Source organism: Myotis daubentonii, chromosome 1, assembly GCF_963259705.1.
Source record: "Myotis daubentonii chromosome 1, mMyoDau2.1, whole genome shotgun sequence".
Taxonomy (NCBI): Eukaryota; Metazoa; Chordata; class Mammalia; order Chiroptera; family Vespertilionidae; genus Myotis; species Myotis daubentonii.
The window spans coordinates 110,640,181-110,656,351 of NC_081840.1; the positions used below are offsets into that span (position 1 = coordinate 110,640,181).

Genomic DNA, 16,171 nt, shown 5'->3' on the forward strand with positions numbered 1-16,171 from the left:
CTCCTTGATCACATGAGCTGGGCCTTCCAGGCTTGTCCCTTGTATGGGTTTTGTGAGCCCTCCTGTTGTAATTGAGTCTTGATTGCTATTAACCCTTTTGTGTGGAGGGTCAACCCTCAACCTGGCTGACTGTGAGGATTGACCCCAACCACAACGTATGATCTGCTGTGCAGGTGCTGACCACATGAAGTGGAATTCACCTCAGCAGGGTCTAGTGCCTGCCGAGACCTCCTTTTGGATATACTGCTTGTGGAGATAACTGGATCCTGCTCTGATGTTGTCTGAAGCTGGCCATTGGATATGTCTGTTCTAGGGCTCTTGGAAGGGACTCTGTTACAGGTCAATGTCAGACCCTGCCTGTGACTGGACCTGAGCAACCTGTTTAGAGGGTGACCCACAGTTTGTGGCTGCCTCTCCTGGTCCTTGGTGTGCATGGGAAGAAATAAACTGCACACGAGGGCTAGCCTCCACTAGCACTGAGTCCAGGGGCAGGCAAGCAAAAGACCCAAGGCACCCCAAGATCCTCCTCCACCTGCCTCCCCCTGCTGGCTGCTTGTTTGGCTCAGTTAGTGAAAGAGCCTCTGGTGATACTCAAGTTGCATGAGGTAGGTTCTCAGTGATTTGCTAGGTAGGAGCAAGTGTTCACCAGATTGATACAAGTTCAAACAAGGTGCTAGTGCTTCATCTGAGGCCACTCAGCAAAAGTCCCAGGGTATACCAAGTCCAACTGCCACCCACTAGGCATCTACAGGCCTTTGTGGTGAGTTGGGAGTCATCAAGGTTTCGCTAGCAGAGTCTATCAAGCCCAAACAGATCAAGATTTGGCTGTGTGAAGGAAAGGCTCTGCACTGGTCGTATGTGCAAAGGAAAAATAGCCCCATCCTAGAGCCACACTACTTGGTCTGTCCCAGATTCTGCTGGGAACCTGAACTCAGTTGGACAGGGCTACCAGGAGTTGGGACGGTGGGGCTAGTGCATCTCCCTGAGGGGAGGCACCAGTCAGGTTTGGGAGAATATGGAGGGAGAAGCCTCCGCCCCAGAGCTACACAACTCAGTCTGTCTTCAATTCTGCCAAGACTTCCTGGGGAGCTCAGGCTCAGCAGGGTGGGGCCACCAGGAGTCCAGAGAGTCAAGCTAGCAGATTTCCCCTAAGGGGGAGGTGCCTGTCAGGCTCAAGGGAAAGTGGGGGGAATGGCCACTGCCCCAAAGTTACACAATTCAGGCAATGACACCCCCTGAGTCCTCCCAGACTTTTGCATCCCAGCCCAGGCAGCTGACTCCTCAGCAGGAGCAAGCTCCACAGGGTGGGGTTACAGGGAGTTCAAAGTATGGGGCTATTACATTCCCCTAGGCTGATATGACAAGGAGGGGAGTGCTCCACCCAAGAAAGATGGCATCTGCAGTATGGGAAAGGGACTCAGCAGAGATCTTGGTGCTGTCCCTTCAGGTCTCTCCCCAGCCAGAGCCACAAATCCCAGTCTCTCCTCACACAACTCTAGTCAACTCTGCCCTCCCTCTACTGGAGCCCAGGGTAAGTGGCTGTGATGAGATTTTTTGCATTGGCCCTTTAAGAGTGCACCTGTGTCTCTAGAGATTCTTGTCTCTCCTTGGTGGATAGAATCCCTGTTGATTTTCATAGTCAGATGCTATGTGGGCACCTCTTTCCAACTCTGGTGCTATGGGCTGGGGATTCCACCATTGTGTTGAGACTACATGCTCTTCAGGCAGAACCTTTGCAACTGAGATATCCCTCCAGAATCTCAGCAGCAGCCTTGGAAGTGTGGCCAGCCTTTTTCGTATCTCTATCCTTCCTATCAGATTCAATGTGTCTTCTTCTGTAAATCCTTGATTATAGGACTTCTGTTCAGCTAGTTTTCAGTTAGTTATTCAGGCTGACTGTTCCATATTTTAGTTGTAATTCCAGTTTTGTCTACTCTGCCGCCATCTTGGATCTCAGCCTCAACATCATTTCATTTTAACACTGATGAGATGCTATAGGAACTTGACTCTTATTTATATCAATTACCTTTGGTAGAACTGGTTTTGTTATATGTCATTTTGCTTAAAGTCACAGAACCTCTTGATGACATTAGATGAAGACTTACTGTACCTGATTAAGAGTTTTGTGTGTGTGTGTGTGTGTGTGTGTGTGCACGCGCGCGCTTTTAAGGCCCCTCAGAAAGTGTCACAGTTCTATACATTGACCCAAATTGCTGATATAGGCATTACAAAATATAAAAAATATGCAAAACTGCTAAGTAGGCTATCAACTGCCTTCCCACTTACTAAAAGCCTCATAAATTCTTTCAATAAGTTTGTAGAGTATATTTTGCTAATGAAAGTTGTTGTGCTACATACCCATTACCAAATTGTAAAAGTCAGTACTTTTTGACCACAGAAATGCAAGGTGTTAACAGTAACAACAGTAATAAAATTGTAAGAGCATAATATCCAGACCCTCTCCGCCAAAAAGTAATGCTATATACCTGGAGAATTTGTTTTTTCTTTGCAACCTAAAAAAGTCATCTCATGTATTAAGACATGAGATGTGATTCACCTCTTTCACCATATATACTGCAAAATAAGATTGATGATCATGAAATTAAGCAGTCATTTTAAACCTGCTATGAGACTTAACTTGACTGCCTCGATTAAGAGCTAAAGCAGAATATATTTACTCAAAATACCTCCCATGTAACAGAGGAATAAGTTCTTCATGCCTTTGAATTTATCCATCAAGACACTTCTGGTATTGTTCTTTCTATAAAACACTGTCCTAGGACATTTTTCCAATATGTTTTTTAAAATCCTTGACAAATTTCCCAAACTAATAAATCCTATAAAAGTCACCAAGTATACCAGAAAGTGGTACCTCCCATATTTCACACCTATCTTAGGCCACCACAACTCTCACATTCATCTTTCATATCTTCATAGGCACCACCTTCTATTCATTCCAAACAAGGCTCATTTAAGCTCATTAACAGTTTCATATGTCTAAATCTGAGTTAAAGAAACACTTTATTTCTCAGATGCCATGTTATCATTTATGTGAGGTAAACAGCACCTTATGTTCCAAATGAGCAGGTGCTTCTGCTTAATTGGTTAGCTCTTGCAGTGGTGATGCCTTAATCATCTTTAAACAGAGCTCTGAATAGTGTCTGGCACATAGTAGGCAGGGAAAAAACCCTAAACATCAATGAATCATAACCCTCTTGGGCCTCAATTTACATTGTAACATCTTAGACTCCTTCAACCATTAAGCTGAAAAAAAATCTTTACTATATTAGTCTAGATAAAATCATGTTATGTAAATAAGCCAGGGCCTCTATGAAAACCATTTCTTACACAATAAAATTAAATTTTTGTTACTAAAGGAGAACAGAGACTGATCCCAAGTTGGAAATATGTATACTAAGTCCTCACTTAACAATGTCAATAGGTTCTGCAACTTTAAGCAAATCGATATAAAACAAAACCAATGCATTTGATCAACATTACAATGAAATGGAACATTCTTGAACAAAAACATTATTTGAGGACCTACTATATTTATAAACTGATGCCTTGGAACAAATAAAGATTTTGTCGCCGAAACCGGTTTGGCTCAGTGGATAGAGCGTCGGCCTGCGGACTGAAGGGTCCCAGGTTCGATTCCGGTCAAGGGCATGTACCTGGGTTGCGGGCATATCCCCAGTAGGAGATGTGCAGGAGACAGCTGATCGATGTTTCTCTCTCATCGATGTTTCTAACTCTCTATCTCTCTCCCTTCCTCTCTGTAAAAAAATCAATAAAATATATATAAAAAAAAAGATTTTGTCATAGAAAAGTAAAATGTTAGAACATCAGTTAGAACAGTGGTTCTCAAAATTCTGACCCTTTAAATACAGTTCCTCATGTTGTGACCCAATCATAAAATTATTTTCATTGCTACTTCATAACTGTAATGTTGCTACTGTTATGAATCGTAATGTAAATATCTGATATGCAGGATGGTCTTAGGCGACCCCTGTGAAAGGGTCGTTCGACTGCCAAAGGGGTCGCGACCCACAGGTTGAGAACCGCTGATTTAAGGGCACTTAAGAACAGGGAATAGTGCAGGGGTGGGCAAGCTTTTTGACTCGAGGGCCATAATGGGTTCTTAAACTGGACCGGAGGGCCGGAACAAAAGCATGGATGGAGTGTTTGTGTGAACTAATATAAATTCAAAGTAAACATCATTACATAAAAGGGTACGGTCTTTTTTTTTTTTTAGTTTTATTCATTTCAAACGGCCGGATCTGGCCCGCGGGCCGTAGTTTGCCCACGGCTGGAATAGTGCCTGTCATAATTTACAGGGCATTGGGGTAGAGTACTCTGAAGAGTTTTGCCTCAGGAGTGGGAAAAAATTAGCCCTTGATCAAATGCTGCTCTGGTTCTTCTGACAAAGTATAAAAGCAAGACTTGAAAGGATCAAACTGTTACCAGATAGCTTATCCCAGAAAAAAGCTCAAGAATATTTATAGAAATAGAAAAATATCCTGTACCCAACAGAGTAAAATTCACATTGGCCATCTAATACAAAATTACCAGGTATGCATAGAAGTACTATGGTACAATTTTTAAAAATAATTTTTGGACTTCCAGTCACAATGGCATAGCAGGTAAACTCTGTGCTCACCACATCAAAATTACAACTAAATTATAGAACAACCACCCTGGAGAACCATCTGAAATCTAGCTAAACAGAAATCCTTTAACTTTAGATATAAAGAAAAAGCCACATCCAGACTGATAGGAGGGGTGGAGAAATGGATAGGGCTGGCCCCACACGCAGGTGTGGCAGTAAAAAATCAGGAGGGATATCTTGAGTGCAGAGGTCCCCTCTGACATACACAGGACCCCAGCCCCACACAGACTCCCCTGCCCAGACACCAGTGCTGGGAAGAGCAGTCCACACATCTGGATGTGAAAACCAGAGCAGATTGTGGCTGAGGAAGATGGAGGCTGCTCGAGTCCCAGGTGTTCCTCTTAAAGGGCCTGCACATGGAATTTACTGGAATCATTCCCTCTGAGCTTCAGCGCTGGGGCAGCAGCTCCAAAAGCACCAGGGACATACAGGGAGGAACTGAATTGTCTGACTCCAGAAAAGGGTTGGAGGGGCAGCTTTGTCTGGGACTAAACTGCTGGCAGAAGCCATTGTTTCCCTGTTGACTCCTCCCACCACAGAGCACACAGCCAGGTGACATTGTTCTTTCCCTTCCCCATCTAGTATGCAAATACAGGTGGGCACCAAATCTGAGTCTCCATCAAACTTGCCCCACCCTGATGAAAAACAAGACCCTTACAAGCCCAGGAAGCAGAGTCCCAAAGAATCCATCCCACCCAACTCATGCACCAGCCTGAACTTTCAGAGACTGTTCCTCACAAACTGCCAGCTTCAGTTCATGCTTCAGATTTTCCTAAAATCTTTCCAAGTCCACAAACCCCAAATAAGCAGCGGCTGGCTTCAACATGTCCTGTATCTCTTTTATATATTTTATTGATTTTTTTACAGAGAGAGAGGGAGAGGGATAGAGAGTTAGAAACATCGATGAGAGAGAAACATCGATCAGCTGCCTCCTGCATACCCCCTTCTGGGGATGTGCCCGCAACCAAGGTACATGCCCTTGACCAGAACTGAACCCGGGACCCTTCAGTCCACAGGCCGAGACTCTATCCACTGAGCCAAACCGGTCAGGGCATGCCCTGTATCTCTTGCTAACCAGACCCAGCCGACACTAGCAGCAGATGGCCTGGATTCACAGCATGGCCTCTCCCAGGTGCCCCCACACCAAGCACAGGCAGTAAATCACTTTGTAGCTCCTACCAGGTGGCTCTGGGCTGGGTACAGGCAGCAATTGACCTAGGTCTGTACCAGATCCTCTACCAAGAGGTCCCAGAAATGACATACCAGGTGGATGGCTTTGGGCCACATCAGAGCCACCATCTAATTAGCTTCACAAATGATACAACCAAAGGGTAGACTCTGCAAGCACCAGAGCCCCACTACAGTGAATCCCACTCTGTGGGGTCAGACCCTGCATCACAACTCATCTGCTATAGTCACAGCCAGTCTTTACAACCTGCCAGCCAGAGCATCAATCCCACCCACTGATGTGCCAACAGCAATCAAAACTCAACTACAACTGGAGCACCGGCCTCAGGTGACCAGGATATCTGTACCACTGGGCCCCACAGGACATCTACTACATAAGGCTACCATGCCAAGACTGAGAGATGTAGCAAATCTATGTAGCAAATACATAGAAACACAAACAGAGACAGCCAAACTGAGGAAATAAGAAACATATCCCAAATAAAAGAACAGGACAAAACTCCACAAAAAGAACTAAGTAAAATGGGAGGGGGGAGGGGGATAAGGCAAGCAGATACAGAGTTCAAAACCACTATCTATAAGGATATTCAATGAACTTAGGGGAAGAGTAGGTAAATGAGTGAGAACTTACACAAAGAGCTGGGAAACATAAAATGCAGATAGAAACAATGAAAAAGAGCCAGTCAGAAATGAAGAATACATTTTAAGGAAATTTTACCCTTTGCGACAGCATGAATGACCCTGGAGAGCATTATGCTAAGTGAAATAAGCCAGTCAGAGAAAGACAAGTACCATATGATTTCACTCATATGTGGAATCTAATGAACAAAATGAACTAATGCAAAATAGAGACAGACTCATAGATAGAGAACAGGCTGACAGCTGATGGGGTAAGGGGACTGGGTGAGGGGTGGAGGAATTGAGCAAAGAAGAAAATAAAGAGAAAGAACTCATGAACACAGACAACAGTGTGATGATTGCTGGGGAAGTGGAGGGAGGGGGAAGAGGGTATAGGGCAGTGATAGCGAACCTTCTGAGCTCGGCGTGTCAGCATTTTGAAAAACCCTAACTTAACTCTGGTGCGTGTCACATATAGAAATTTTTTGATATTTGCAACCATAGTAAAACAAAGACTTATATTTTTGATATTTGTTTTATATATTTAAATGCCATTTAACAAAGAAAAATCAACCCAAAAAATGAGTTCACGTGTCACCTCTGACACGCGTGTCATAGGTTCGCCATCACTGGTCTAGGGGGATAACTTGATTTGGGCTGGTAAACTGTGCACCAGAAACCTGTATAACTTTGTTAACCAGAGTCACCCCAATTAATTCAATTAAAAAAAAAAAAAGAGCCCTGGCTAGGTGGCTCAGCTGGTTGGAGTCACCCTGTATGTTGAAAGGTTTTGGGCTGAATTCCAAGTCAGTGCACATACTGAGGTTGTGGATTCAATCCCCAGTCAGGGTGTGTATGAGAGGCAACCAATTGATGTTACTCTTTCACATTGGTGTTTCTCTCTCCCTCCATATCTCTTTCTCCCTTACCCTCTCTCTAAAATAATCAATAAAAACATCCTCAGGTGAGGATTTTAAAAATAAATAAATAAAAGCAATACATTAGATGGAATCAACAGCAGGTAAACGGAGCATAGAATCGAATCAGTGATTTGGAAGACAAGGGAGAGAAAACACCTAGTCAGAACAGCAAAAAGGAAAAATAGTAAAACATAAGGACAGTTTTAGGGGCCTCTGGGACAACATCAAGCATAACAACATTTGCATCATCGGGGTAGCAGAAGGGAAAGAGAGCAAGGGATTGAAAACCCATTTGAAGAAATAATAACTAAAAACTTCCCTAATCTGGCAAGAAAATAGACACTCAAGCCCAGGAAGCAAAGAGTCCCAAACAGGTCCACACCAAGACACATCATAATTAAAATGCCTACCATTAAAGACAAAGACAGAATCTTAAAAGCAGCAAGAGAAATGCAGTTAGTTACCTACAAGGGAGCTCCCATATGACTGTCAGCTGATTTCTCAACAGAAACAATTCAGGCCAGAAGGAATTGGCATGAAATATTCAAAGTAATGAAAAACAAGGACCTACAACCAAGATTACTCTACCCTGCAAAGCTATCATTTAGAATCAAAGGATAATGAACTTAGGGGAAAAGTAGGTGAAATGAGAATCATTAGCTTCTCACACATAAAAAAAAGCTAAAGGAGTTCATCACCACCAAGCCAGTATTACAAGAAATGTTAAAGGGTCTTCTTCCAGAAGAAGAAGGAAGAAGATAAAAAATATAAATTATAAAAGGGCAATAACTACATACCTATCAATAATTACAATGGATTAAATACTCCAATCAAAAGATGTAGAGTGGTTGAATGGATATAAAAAAACAAGACCCTTACATATGCTGCCTACAAATGGAAATATACACACAGACTGAAAGTTAAGGTGTGGAAAAAGATATTTCATGCAAATGGAAATGAAAGTAAAAGCTGGGTAGCAGTACTTATATAAGATAAAACAGACTTTAAGACAAAGGGCATTTCATATACAATAGCCAAGATCTGGAAACAACCTAAGTGCCAATCAATAAACAACTAGATAAAGAAGATGTGGTGAAATATACCCTGTAATATAACATGGCCATAAAAAGAATTAAATCTTACCATTTGCAATGACACAGATGGACCTCCTAGAGGGTATTCCACTAAGTGAAATAAGTCAGACAGAGAAAGACAAATACTATGATTTCACTTACATGTAAAATCTAAAAAACAAAGAAACAAAACACAAACAAACTCATAGATACAGATAACATTTTGATGGTTGCCAGATGGGAGGGGGTAGGGGGATAAGTGAAAAACAGGAAGAGCTTAAGAACTACAAATTGGCAGTTACAAAATAGTCACAGGGATTTAAATTACAGCATAGGGAATATAGTCAGTAATCCTATCTAATAAAGAGCTAATATGCTAATTAGACCAGCCAGCAGAACAACCTTCTGGATGACCTTCTGGACAACCATCCAGATGACCTCCCTGACAAAGCTGGGGCTGCGAGGGCCGAGGCAGCCAGGGCTGCAAGGGCTGAGCCCCTTGTGTAAATTTCATGCATCGGGCCTCTAGACCTATATAATAAAAGGCAAATATGCAAATTGACCGAATGGCGAAACGACCGGTCACTATGACGCGCACTGACCACCAGGGGGCAGATGCTCACCACAGGAGCTGCCCCCTGGTGGTCAGTGCGCCCCACAGGGAGAGCGCCACTCAGCCAGAAGCCAGGCTCATAGCTGGTGAGCTCAGTGGCAGTGGCAGGAGCTTCTCCCTTCTCTGTGGCAGTGCTAAGGATGTCCAACTGACAGCTTAGGCCCCATCCCCAGGATGGGGCCTAAGCTGTCAGCTGGACATCCCCCGAGGGCTCCCGGACTTCGAGAGGGTGCAGGACAGGCTGAGGGACCCCACTCCAAGTGCACAAATTCCATGCACCGGGCCTCTAGTATTGTAATAACTATGTATGTATGGTGACAAGTGGTTACTAGAATTATCAAGGAGATCTCTCTTTTTTTTTAATTGACTTCAGAGAGAGGAATGGAGGGAGGGAGGAAATAAGAAAAAAGAGAGAGAAGGAGATGTGAGAAATACCAATCAGCTGCCTTACTAGAATTATCAAGGAGACCACTTTTTTTTTTTAAGTTGATTTCAGAGAGGAAAAAGTAGAGAGAGAAACATTGATCAGCTGCCTCCTGCACACCCCCAACTGGGGATTGAACCTGCCATCTCTCAGCGTATGGGATGATGCTCCAACTGACTTAGCCACACTGGCCAGGACAGGGAGATCACTTCTGAAGTTATAAAAGGTCTAACCACTATATTGTAAACCTGGGATTTCAACTTGCAATTAAAAAATATTTTTTCAATGAAAAAAACAAACCCTAAAATAGTAATTTTTGTAGGGGCTTAATAAACCTTAGATTATCTTTTAAAAACAGTTATTTATTATTTTTACCCTGTATGTTGATCTCTGAATTCCTCATCTACATAACTGAACTGCTATTCCTCATATGAAATATTAACACTGCTGTGTTATCAGGTGGGTAGAATTCCTCATCCACATAACTGAACTGCTATGCCTCATATAAAATATTAACACTGCTATGGTGTCAGGTGGGTATTAGACTTATCGGGAGGACCACTTTGTAAGTTATATAAATGTCTAACCACTTAGCCCTATACCTGAAACTAATATAATATTGAATGTCAACTATAATTTAAATTTTTTTAATTTAAAAATTAAATAATTCTCAGTACATGATTGAACTATTAAATTTTCTATTCTGATGGCTTTTAATTAATAAAAATTATGGTGATATCTCAAAATTTCTTTTTCATAATTCTATTGTTTCAAGTTGTTCTTAATAAATACTTTCACAAAATATTTAAAAATAAAGAAATATTGACACTTCTAAGACAAATAACATAGTGGGTTAAAATCACATGCTTTGGAAACAGGAAACACGGAGTCTGAATTCTTTCTTCTCACTTATTATTTTTGTGTTCCTGGGTAAGCCACTGAACCTCTCTGTTTTAATTTCACTTATCTATAAAATGGGTATAATAATATTTGCTTCATAGGGCCACTGTAAGAAATTTGCCAAAGTAAATACTTAATAAATAGTAGCTATAATGTCATAATTATTACATTTTTATAAGAAAAGTTCAGAGAAGTTACCATTCAGTCAAACATTTACCATTCCTATCATATGCAGGAACTATGTAAGCACTAGGAATACAAAGAAAAAAAGGACAGTTAAGAGAACTCAAAATATATCATATGTTGAATTCATACTTTAAAGTTCATTTCAGCCGAAACCGGTTTGGCTCAGTGGATAGAGCGTCAGCCTGTGGACTGAAGGGTCCCAGGTTCTATTCCGGTCAAGGGCATGTACCTTGGTTGCAGGCACATCCCCAGTAGGAGATGTGCAGGAGGCAGCTGATCGATGTTTCTAACTCTCTATCTCTCTCCTTTCCTCTCTGTAAAAAATCAATAAAATATATTTAAAAAAAAAATAAAATAAAATAAAGTTCATTTCAAGTACAAACTTCACATTCTATTTTGTAATTTCTAAGTAGGGCAATTATTTTAAGTTCCTCCTATCAAAATTAAAGAATGATTTATTTTCCCTTTGAAATGAAAAAATAAGTTGTCAGGTTCAACCAAATTAGGGCATATTTGAAAAATCCTTGGGATCTGGGAAACATAGTAAAACTTTAATTTGAAAGCAACCTGCAATTAACATCACATTTCAAAATTATTCTCAAATTAAAATGAATTATATTCAGACATAAAATACATTAAATGGACCAATCTGCTATTATGACCATCGTTTTTAGAAGGGTTGGGCTAACAGATGTGAGGAATTAAAATGAAGTTCAAGTTTGTATTTCATTTTCTCATTCCCCTTAAATGGCAGATGGTTTAAATATTAACCCTATTAGTAAAACATTTGCATATTTATTATGAAACTGCCTTACCTCATTCATTTTAGTAATTTTATTAATTTTACTCATGGCTGCCCATTTCATTCTTCTTAACTTTTGCCTCTCAAACTGTGGTCCTAGGATCAACAGCATCAGCATCACTTGGAAGCTGGTAAGAACTACAGAATTTTAGTTCCCATACTGAGTCAGAATTTGCATTAAAAAAGAATCCCCAAGTGATTTATATAAGCCTTGAAATCTGAATAACATAGTTCTAAAGTTTAAAATCTAAACTGTTGATTTTTCTTACAGCGTTACAAAAAGTTTGTTTGCTTCCAAATTGTGGTTAATTTATGTCCAGATAGTAACTTTTAACAAGAATAATTCAATTCAGACAACTAAGTTATATTATTCTATATAGAATGTTATGTCACAGACTTCTTGTTGTACTATTCATTTTTTCTCTTGATTCAACATCTTTGCCTTAGCATATGACCATTATGATGAAAGTCTTCTCTGTAATCGAACAACTAAAATACTAGGAGATCAGATTCTCCACATAATTCGGAAAAAATGAAAAAACTCATAATAGGTTAAACTTGAAAGCTCCCTAGTGAAAAAAAAAAAAAAAAGACCAGAATGACTATACTCCAAAATAATAATTTGTTGTTGCTGTTAATCCTCACTCAAGGATATTTTTTCCATTGCTTTTCAGAGAGAGAGTGGAAGGGAGGGATGGAGGGAGGGAGGGAGGGAGACACATACATTGATTGTTTGCCTCCACGGGGGTGGGGTGTGTCAGGAAGCGAACCCCCAACCAAGGTATGTGCCCTTGACTGGGAATCAAACCTGAGACCCTTTGCTGTGCAGGTCAATGCTCCAACCACTGGACCACACTGGCCAGGACCAAAATAATACATTTTTATACTTCACCTAGCATTTTTTATTAAGAGTGGCACATTTTTAAAATAAGAAATTCACATGGAACTTAAGTGCAGTTCTTTAGAAGGCTCACTTATTATTATTATTATTATTGCAAAATAGAACAAATCTTATTTTCTCATTCATTTTTCAAAAAAATTAAAAATGACAGATCTAAGCTGAAACTGATCACAGCAGGTAAGATGGTTCAGCACAGATTCAAAGGAAGGTACAAATGTTCACTTTTCAAAAGCACTACAAAAGCCAACCTCATCTATTTTCATTGCAGCCATGGCTTTAAGCCGAACATTTGAAAACTTGAAAAGCGCTGCTCTGTATAAGTAATTATGAAGAGTTTTGCAAAAAGAAGGGGGAAGATGTAATGACAATCAACTCCTTCAAAAGGTCAAATGCCCATGGCCTCTGGGTTACAGGATAAGAATCTAAGTATTACTGCTGGATCTGAGACAATGTTCCCAAACCAGATGTTTCAGGAGAGTGGGTTTAGAAGGTGTTAAGAGCAGGTATCAAGGAATCTGTTGGGTAGTCTCAAAAATTAAATATGCCCTTAAACATCCCCAGGTTGGTTTGTTTTTAGATATATAGGTTGTCCCAAAAATGTATACACATACTTTGAACACTTATAAAAGGCAGTGTTTATTAAAATACATTGCATTTTTAAAGTTGCACTATCAGCTGTTAAGGTGTATAGATAATTTTTTGGGACACCCTGTATAAGATCTTTTTATAGGTCAGTTATTCTTGTATTTAACTCTTTATTCACCTCATTTTGCATTTGCAGCCTATATAATTTTTCAGGGTACAGCATCCCACAAGAGTACAACTAGGTATTTAATGCCTTTTTTATGGTGCTAGATATATTGATTTTTAAGCTTTAAGTAGTGCCTCTAGTTCTAATATTCTAGAATTTGGTGAACAATTAAGCCTCCTCTCTACTCACATTCATAGCAAAGTCTCTCAGAACTATGCACAATGGCTCCACTTCCTCACCTACCAGTCACTCTTCAGCCCACCCCATTTGGCTCCCACTCCATTCTTGGTAAAGACCATAAGGACCTTCGTGCTGCTAAATCCAATGGACACGCTGTAGTTATCATTTTCCCTTACTCTGCAACATCTTTCAACAAAGTTAATTGTTCTCTCCCTCTTAACTCTCCTGGGTGCCTCTCAACTCTGTCCCTTGTCAAATTTTAGGGACTCTGTACCCTCTATCTAACCTACAAACGCTATCTTGGGGCTTGGTCCTGGAATCTCAGATAATCTCATAACTATAAACATCCCCTTCATGCTGATGACACACTTCCATGCTGATGACACACTTCCATGCCAACACCACTTTTACACCTCCAGATCATATCTTTCTTCTGAGTCTAGAACAGTACACCCAACTACCTATTCAACATCTCCACCTGGACGCTTCGTAAACATATTTAAACTCAACTCATTAAAAACTGAAGTCTTGGATTATTCCCTCACTGTTCGTCTCCCAACATGTTTCTCATCCCCAAACCATCTACCCAGTTGCTCCTGCTAGAAACCCAGAAGTCCTTTACTCTCACCACTCTATCCAATCAATCTCCAGTCCTGTCCTTTTTGCCTCCAAAAGATAGCTTTTGTGTGCTCAGTTTCCCACCTCGACTGTCATCTTCCCTTCTCACCCCCACTCTCCAGACTAAGTCATTATCACCTACCACATCGCAATAGCATGCTAAGTGTGATCTTTCTGAATCTACACATACTCCCTTCCAATTTCGCCTCCATACTTCAGCCAGAGTGATCTCCCAAAGGTGAAAATACTCCTACTTAAAACCCTTCAGTGGCTTCCTATTGCTTTTAGGACAATGTTCATAAGGCACCTATGTGTCTCTCCAGACAACCTCATCTCATGTTATCATTCCCCTTGTTCTCCATAAGCACTAGCCCTACTCTTTTTCTATGTACATTACACATGCTAGGGTTTCTCCAGATGCAGGGTCTTTGCACATGTTGTGTCCTCTACCTGGAATATTTGTTTTGTTTTACTCTTCTTCTAACCGCTGCTGTCCTAATCACAACAACAACAACAACAACAACAACAACAACACACACACACACACACACACCCCAAAACCCCAGAGGCCATATGCAATAATCAAACTAGACCAAAAGGAACTGACTGCCTAGTAACCCATAGTGTTAAAACATAACACTAGGGCAAAAAAATTATAGTAATAATAACAGCAAACCCTTATATAACTTTATCCTAGGCACTCTTTTTGGATGATTTATATATTTAAATATACTCAATACAACAATCTGAAGTAGGTATTATAATTTTTTTTTTAAGATAAAGTAACTAAGGTACAGAAAGGATAAGTAACTTCACAAAGGTCACAGGTATTCCGTGGCAATGCTAGGATTCAAATTGTCCTGTGTAAAGGCTTGGCTGTCCATAACTTGGACTATCCAAACCTCCCTCCACATGAGGGATGTGGAATTGGTTTACATAATTATACTGCTATTTAGATAAGTACTAATTCTCCACTAGACTAAACACATAAATGAGGGTAGAGATCATTTATATCTTGTCCACTGATAAGTCCCAATCTCCTGAATAATATCTAACACATAATTGATGCTCAAAGATATCTCTGAATATGTTATTTGAGAACGTATTGGGTTCCAATCATGCCTTATACTACCATCTATCGATTTTCTTTGTTAGCTGTCTGCTAACCATTTCTGCCAATCCCTCGGTGTCCCCTCCTCCTGTCTACGTGGCATTCGGCCCGTCTGTAAGGTATGGCGGCGGCCCAGTCTTCCCTCCATCCCCGCGGGGGTGAGCCTCGCGGCCTTTCCTGCCCTCAGGCCTCACCTTCCACGTGGGGGAAGAGGCCACCCCAGCTTCCAGGCCAGCTCCAGATGGCTCTCCTGTGCCCAGGGGCATGAAACGGCCATACCGCTGCAGAGGCCACTGTGCCGCGTCTCCACCTGGCAGCCCGAGGCCCGCCTGCTTTTTTCCCGCCTCCGCCATGTCCGGCCTCCTGGAACGCACAGCCCGCGGGCGTCTGCCAATCACGCAGCGATCAATCAGGAAGTGAGGTGTTAGGGCCCGCCCTCCCCTCGAGCGCAAGCCAATGGGCGGGCCCGGAAGACTCCTGCTGGGGCTTTGCTGGGGGGCGGGGGTTGTGGGTGTGGCTCTGGCCTTTGCGGGCTGGTGCTCTTGGAGGGCAAAACGGAGATGGTGACTTCCAACGTGAAGTGGGCCTGGGCCGCCATAAATGATAGTTGATTCCACCTTTGCAGCATTCAGGCCCTCCCCTTCCCTCAGGACACATTTCCGGAAATGGGCCAACGCCCCGTAATTGTACGCTGGACGATGTGGCTCTCCGACTGCCAAAACCAGCGTGCTCTCCTCCCGCAGGCGATCTTTCAGATGAAAACGACCCTGCCCACCTCTAACCCACCACAACTCAGCCTCAAGTAGGGTCATTTCCTCACCATCCTGCAGCACCTCCCCCCCCCCCCCCCCCCCCCCAATCTACTGCCTTCAGACCGCCAAGTTCTTTCCAAAAGAGAACTTTTGGCCGAAACTGGTTTGGCTCAGTGGATAGAGCGTTGGCCTGCGGACTGAAAGGTCCCAGGTTCGATTCCAGTCAAGGGCATGTACCTTGGTTGCGGGCACATCCCTGGTAGGAGATGTGCAGGAGGCAGCTGATCGATGTTTCTCTCTCATCGATATTTCTAACTCTCTATCTCTCTTCCTTCCTCTCTGTAAAAAATCAATAAAATATATTTAAAAAAAAAAAAAGAGAGAGAACTTTTGGATGGAATGCTGCCGTCAATAAAAGGTGTGTCTCAAACAGCAGGTCAACTAAATGGCAGGTCTGGGAGATTT

The 16,171-nt window shown here is 41.8% G+C and overlaps 1 protein-coding gene across 2 annotated transcripts in view; it reads right to left on the bottom strand.

The window, feature by feature from the left end:
* REC114 (REC114 meiotic recombination protein) overlaps nucleotides 1-15,308 on the bottom strand; it is a 158,295-nt gene extending 142,987 nt beyond the window's left edge. For both annotated transcript variants that reach the window (XM_059657642.1, XM_059657651.1), the window contains exon 1: nucleotides 15,149-15,308. In XM_059657642.1, coding sequence (XP_059513625.1) covers nucleotides 15,149-15,307 — 159 coding nt within the window. In that variant the 5' untranslated portion in view covers nucleotide 15,308. The remainder of the gene's footprint in view (nucleotides 1-15,148) is intronic.
* Nucleotides 15,309-16,171: the final 863 nt, after the last annotated feature.